General features: G+C 37.8%; 2 protein-coding genes across 3 annotated transcripts; one reads left to right on the forward strand and one right to left on the reverse strand.

Moving 5' to 3' along the window:
• On the forward strand, positions 4 to 2,737 carry LOC104759983 (formamidopyrimidine-DNA glycosylase-like; the record flags this gene model as incomplete). Its single annotated transcript, XM_010482843.2, has 10 exons — positions 4 to 151; positions 410 to 461; positions 550 to 607; positions 693 to 761; positions 853 to 978; positions 1,180 to 1,230; positions 1,398 to 1,475; positions 1,751 to 1,853; positions 2,052 to 2,086; positions 2,188 to 2,737. Coding segments are annotated over 10 exons (1,116 nt in total), but the record flags the coding sequence as incomplete, so codon positions are not given.
• Positions 1,262 to 5,009, reverse strand: LOC104758569 (haloalkane dehalogenase 2). 2 transcript variants are annotated; one of them, XM_010481457.1, is made up of 12 exons: positions 4,698 to 5,009; positions 4,520 to 4,595; positions 4,332 to 4,417; positions 4,157 to 4,250; positions 3,996 to 4,072; positions 3,761 to 3,888; positions 3,515 to 3,586; positions 3,271 to 3,341; positions 3,116 to 3,191; positions 2,890 to 3,033; positions 2,741 to 2,808; positions 1,262 to 1,494 (listed from the first exon to the last, which is right to left on the reverse strand). In XM_010481457.1, the coding sequence occupies exons 1-11, from the start codon at positions 4,980 to 4,982 to the stop codon at positions 2,769 to 2,771; spliced, it is 1,149 nt and encodes a 382-aa protein (XP_010479759.1). In that variant the 5' UTR covers positions 4,983 to 5,009; the 3' UTR covers positions 1,262 to 1,494; positions 2,741 to 2,768. The 2 variants fall into 2 exon arrangements, with proteins under 2 accessions (XP_010479759.1, XP_010479758.1); XM_010481456.2 differs by lacking the exon at positions 1,262 to 1,494 and having other exon boundaries at positions 2,667 to 2,808.

The following is a 5,755-nucleotide window of genomic DNA, read 5'->3' on the forward strand; positions in this document are numbered from 1 at the left end:
ATCATCGCCGACGACACCAAAGTGATCGATGGAATCTCGCCGTCCGATTTCCAAAACTCAGTCCTCGGCAAAACCATCGTCTCTGCTCGCCGAAAGGGCAAAAACCTCTGGCTCGAGTTAGATTCCCCGCCATTCCCTTCTTTCCAATTTGGTAATTACCAATTTAGGGTTTTACCCTTTTTGCTTTGATTCATATAAAAAAGGGAAATTTAGAACTTAGATTGGTTTTGGTTCTGTGAGTGTTCTTTAGGTATCAAAATCGGACATTTGTTAAAATTCAGGATTGTTTAGAGTTTCAATGCTAAACCTTTTGGCTTTGATTCTTTAAAAAGAAGTGAAAGTGTTTGGCTTTATTGTTTCTTAAAACGTACATTTGGTTTTGATTTTGTTTATTTGTGTGTTCTTCCAGGTATGGCTGGTGCTATTTATATCAAAGGCGTTGCAGTTACTAAGTATAAGAGGTGAGGTTTATGGAGTCTTTATTACATTTGCTTTGTTAAGTAAAAGATTCATTGGATGAGATTGATATGTATTACAATGTTTGTTTAGGTCTGCTGTAAAGGACTCAGAGGAGTGGCCATCTAAGTACTCAAAGTTCTTCGTCGAGGTTGAATGATTTATAGTCTTCTTTCAACTGATCAAGAACCTGAAAAATGTGTTTTAATCACAATTGATTATGATTTTGTGTACAGCTTGATGATGGTCTGGAGGTTTCATTTACTGATAAGAGGAGATTTGCCAAAGTTCGACTTCTAGCAAATGTATAAATGCTTAGATCTTGAGTTATTTTGCTTTAGTATAAGCTTCACTGCAGATACTTAGTGATTGTTTAATTGATGTATGCTATTGCAGCCAACTTCTGTGCGTCCGATATCAGAACTTGGTCCTGATGCATTGTTGGAGCCTATGACAGTTGAGGAATTTGCTGAGAACTTAGCTAAAAAGAAAATAACCATAAAGCCTCTTCTACTTGATCAGGTTCGGAGTTTAAATTCAGTTTTCACTTTTATGCATCTGTCAGCTCTTTATTGTCACACTTAACACAACGATTAGAAATGGGCTATTATGACATTTTAAAGCCTGCAGTAACTTGAAATGATCTTCTCTTATATTGCAAAGTTTCCTCTCTTTTATACAAAAGTCGCATTTAGATGATTATGTATCGCTTCCCTTTTGCAGAGTTTTATTTCAGGTATTGGGAATTGGATCGCTGATGAAGTGCTGTACCAAGTAAGTAAGCTTTACACTCTTACACTTGAAATGAAGTAAAGCATCTATGTAACCACACATTTGATTTACAAAGTATCCACTTTTGATCTCAACTCTGTACATTTGATGACTGAAGAAACCGGTTTACATGCTGTGCGATTAATTCTACTAGTCTTGGTTTTTCGCAGGCCAGAATCCACCCCTTGCAGACTGCTTCTAGCCTCTCCAAAGAGCAATGTGAAGCTTTGCACACATCCATCAAAGAGGTAACTCTTAAAACATTACCTACAAAACATGGGGTTGACAAAGGCTCTGTTATTATGCATGAGGCATTGCGTATTGGGGGATTTAGAAAGAAAGAAAAAAATCCGCATTTGTAGGTCATTCAACATGCGGTTCAAGTCAGTGCTGATAGCAAAGAGTTTCCTGTTGAATGGTTATTTCATTTTCGGTGGGGGAAAAAACCAGGGAAAGTTAATGGTAAGCTTTTCCGACCCATCTTTCTATTAATTTAATGAAGGAAAAAAATGGGTTTTTGCAGGTGATAGAAAAAGCTGTGGAAGTTGATGCAGACAGTAGTCAGTTTCCTAGTAACTGGATTTTTCATGATAGGGAAAAGAAGCCAGGAAAGGCCTTTGTTGATGGTTTGAATCCCCGATTTCACACTCAAAAACTCTTTTGTCCACCTGCAACAGTTCATAAAGATTTCTGATATGTTGATCTTCAACCTCCAACTGCAGTTGATAATCCCAATGATAATGGCTTAAATGTTATGAGAGTGAATTGTCATTTGTTTGGTTTATATAGTTGGTAGTAAAGTCTTTTTTGGTTATGTTATGCAGGGAAGAAGATTGATTTCATCACTGCTGGTGGAAGGGTAAGTATATCTATGCGTTGTTAGGTGTTGTTCTTTGTGTGTGATTGATTTGTGTAGTGAACTGAAGAACTTTTTTTGTGTTTGGTTCTTTTCTTTTGTAGACAACAGCTTATGTTCCAGAGCTGCAGAAACTTTCTGGGAAAGACGCAGAGAAAGCAGCCAAGGTTAGACCGGGTAAACGAGGTGTGAAATCCAAAGAAGACGATGGAGGTGGAGAAGTAGATGAACAAGAATCTGAAAAAGAAGATGAAAGTGCTAAACCGAAGAAAGGACAGAAACCAAGGGATGGTCGTGGTAAGAAGCCTGCACCAAAGACGAAAACAGAAGAGAGTGACGAGGAGGACGATGATGCTGATGCTGATGGTGGAGATGATAGCGAGGCTGAAGAGAAAGTTGTGAAAACGAGAGGTCGTGGTAGAAAGCCTGCGGTGAAGAGGAAACCTGAAGAGAAACCTACTAGCCAAGTTGGTAAGAAGCCAAAGGGAAGAAAAAGTTGAGAGAACCGACCGGCTCCAAGATGTTTTTTGGTGTGGGCAGCTAACACTTTTCCCGATCTTTTTGTAAGAAAGTATGTTGGTAATGTGGGATGCCTATAAGGCTTTGTGATGCTCCTATTGCTAGTTGTATTTGGCTGTTACAAGGCTTTGTGATAACCTTTTTCCTTGTTTGCTGGATTTAAAAGTCAGAAAAATGCTCGGAGGGCAGCAACTACTTTCTCTGGCCTGTATACAAAGTTAAAAATTCAGAAAGATTCAGATAAACCAAAGCAGAGCAGAGCAGAACAGTATTGTGTATTCTCATACCAGTCTTCTTGAGGTAAATGTCCAGCACCTTCAATGAGCCGAAGCTTGACATTTTCGGGATTCTGTTTCTCAAATTCCTCTGCTATAGACTGAGGTAGGTATTTATCAGCTATCCCCCAAGCCACAAGAATGGGTTTATTCCAGCTGCAAAGGAACCAAATCTCAGCAAAAGTACCAAGCCTATCTGTAGCCGTGGGAATTTGGAAAAAGGTTAAAATGCACATACCTGCCTGATGAAAACCCATTTGCAATTTGACTCAAGGTGTCTCCAAAGTTGATCTTTTTCGCCGTCTCGAGCAAGGCTGCAAAGGAACCATCATAATAAGAAACTAGAGTAACGTGTATCATGCTCCATTCATTAAACTTGGTTTAGAGACGTACCAAACCCAGGTCCTCCGCTTGACAAATATGGTAGACGATAGACATCAGCTTTCTCATTCTTCAGGACGTACCTATCAAAACAGATATATAGGGTAATAAGAAAATTGTCCGGTCAAAGCCTCTATCAATATCATTTTGAAGCTGAGATAAGACAATAGCCAGTATCCATATCTTTTTCTCTAGACTCGGAAGAATTATATAAATATATAAATTCCACATGAGTATAAGTTAATTTGATACATACGGGCTACCTCCTTCAATGAACCGCTCAGCCAAGATAGCATTTTGGCAAGTGAATTCACCAAAGAGGGGAATCCTGCATCAGAAAGAAAAAAAAATGACACACAAGTATGTTGTGAGTTGTGGATGCCTTGTATGAACCATGAGATAAGCCAAGAGATATGAACAGGTAAGCAAGGCACGAGGCTGATGCTTCCACAAAAGGTTTACAAGCAATTAGAGTGGTCAAATATGGCAAAAGAGTTTGCACCTCAGCTGCTTAAATAATCCAGGAACTGGGGATGAAACAGTCAGTGGACTATTAAGAATCGCAATTTTGTCAACCTTGCTAAAGTTTTTCAATGCCCATGTTAAACCATATGAACCTACAAGAAACCCCTTGGGAGGCCACAACAAATTCAGACATAAGATATATGTTCAGTCTTGATGAAAACTGTTAACATATTATTCAGAAATAATGGGATCATCAGTACAAACATCCGAACCTGAACAACAAGAAAGAAAGGAGACTTGACCTCAAGCACTTCCAGCAGTTTATCAAACGCCTCATGGTACTCTTTCTCTGATAAGATTGAAAGCTTATTAGAAACAAAAAGAACCACTACATTATATACTGACTGATTCCGTAATTCACAAATCAACAAACCTGTGTAATTAAAACCATATCCTGGCTGCGGCTTGTCACTGAATCCGAATCCTATCCAGTCAGGTGCATAGCAATGAAATCCAGCATCTGACATCTATTACACACAGAGAAAGATCCATAAAAGATTCAAAAACAAACTTAAAACCATATATAGACACATGTTCAAGTGTAGCACCTCAGACATGACAGTCCGGTAACTAAAAGACTGAGTTGGAGCTCCATGAAGAAAGACAACGGTTCCTCGACGACTCTCCTTTGATCCTACCGTAAACAAAAAAAAAGAAGAATGACTAATCAGTGATCATTCAACATACTTGATGAAGCAAAGATGGGAAAACACAGTAACTAATGTTTTTATTTTACCAGTCTCTCTCACAAACCATCTAAGCTTCCCAGATCTGATAGTTGAACCATACTCCTTTCCTTTATCTTCAGTCCTCTTAAAACCCACATCAAAACAACTTAAATGTATCAAAAAACAAGAATCATAATTTGAATTTCAAGAACTCAATATTACAGTTCAAGATTCTGTGAAACTCACGTAGAGCATTTGACCGACGTTACCGTCTTCTGCCGGAGACTCCGGTAACTGAATTGCGCTCCGGCTAGACGGGTTGTCAGTAACGAAACCAAACGGGTTGAAAGACGGATCCTCGTCATCACGACCACCGCTGTTTCCATTATCCGGCGTCGCGTTAACGACGGAGAAGCGGAGTTTCGAAGGCGTAGTAGTAGCAGTGATTCTAGAAGCGGTGGGTTTTGTGGCGACGGTGGAGGAGGAGAAGGAGAATGTGTGGAGCAGAGGAAGAGGAGAGAGCAGAGACATTTTTTTTTTTTGCTTTTTCGATTGGTCCAAAGTAAAAAAAGCGTTAAGTTTCCTCTATTTATATATCCGCCCAAAAAAAGGAATAAACGTAATTTTTACTTGTGATGTAATCACAATTGAGGGTAAAATCATATAATCAAGTTAGATCGATTATAATATTCAAAGACGAATTATACGTAAAAAAAAACATACTACTATAATGTTTTATGTTGCATGGAAACAGAAACGGAAACGCGGAAATGAAACGTTTTGGAAACGGGAAACGGGTTTTTTTGAAAAATATGTAATGGAAATGTATAGAAAACGTGTATATATATATATATATATATATATATTAATAAATCCCTAAACATGAAAACCGTAATAAAAAAAAATTCTGAAACAACACAAATTCAAAACATAAATATTAAATAGTTTAATTAAAAATAAAACTGTTATAGCTTTTGCTTTTTAGGGTTCGACTAATTATGACTTATGAATTCTTATAAATTAAATTATTTATTTATTAAATTTCAAAATTATAAAAAAAGAGTTTCCGCCGCGTTTCCATCGTGTTTCCAAAACAGAAATGGAGTTTCTATCGTGTTTCCAAACTGGAATTTTTAGGAAACGTGTTTCTGTGGCTTGTTTCCGATTTTCCATGAGTTTCTGTTTTCGAAACGTTTCGAAAACGGGAAACGCACCTCAAAAAGAACTTCCATGCAACATAGGTAATGTTTGCATATACTGTTGACAGATTGAGTCTTTTGGCCATTTACTTTGTGATATAATAC

The sequence above is a fragment of the Camelina sativa genome, chromosome 17 (genome assembly GCF_000633955.1).
Source record: "Camelina sativa cultivar DH55 chromosome 17, Cs, whole genome shotgun sequence".
Lineage (NCBI taxonomy): Eukaryota > Viridiplantae > Streptophyta > Magnoliopsida > Brassicales > Brassicaceae > Camelina > Camelina sativa.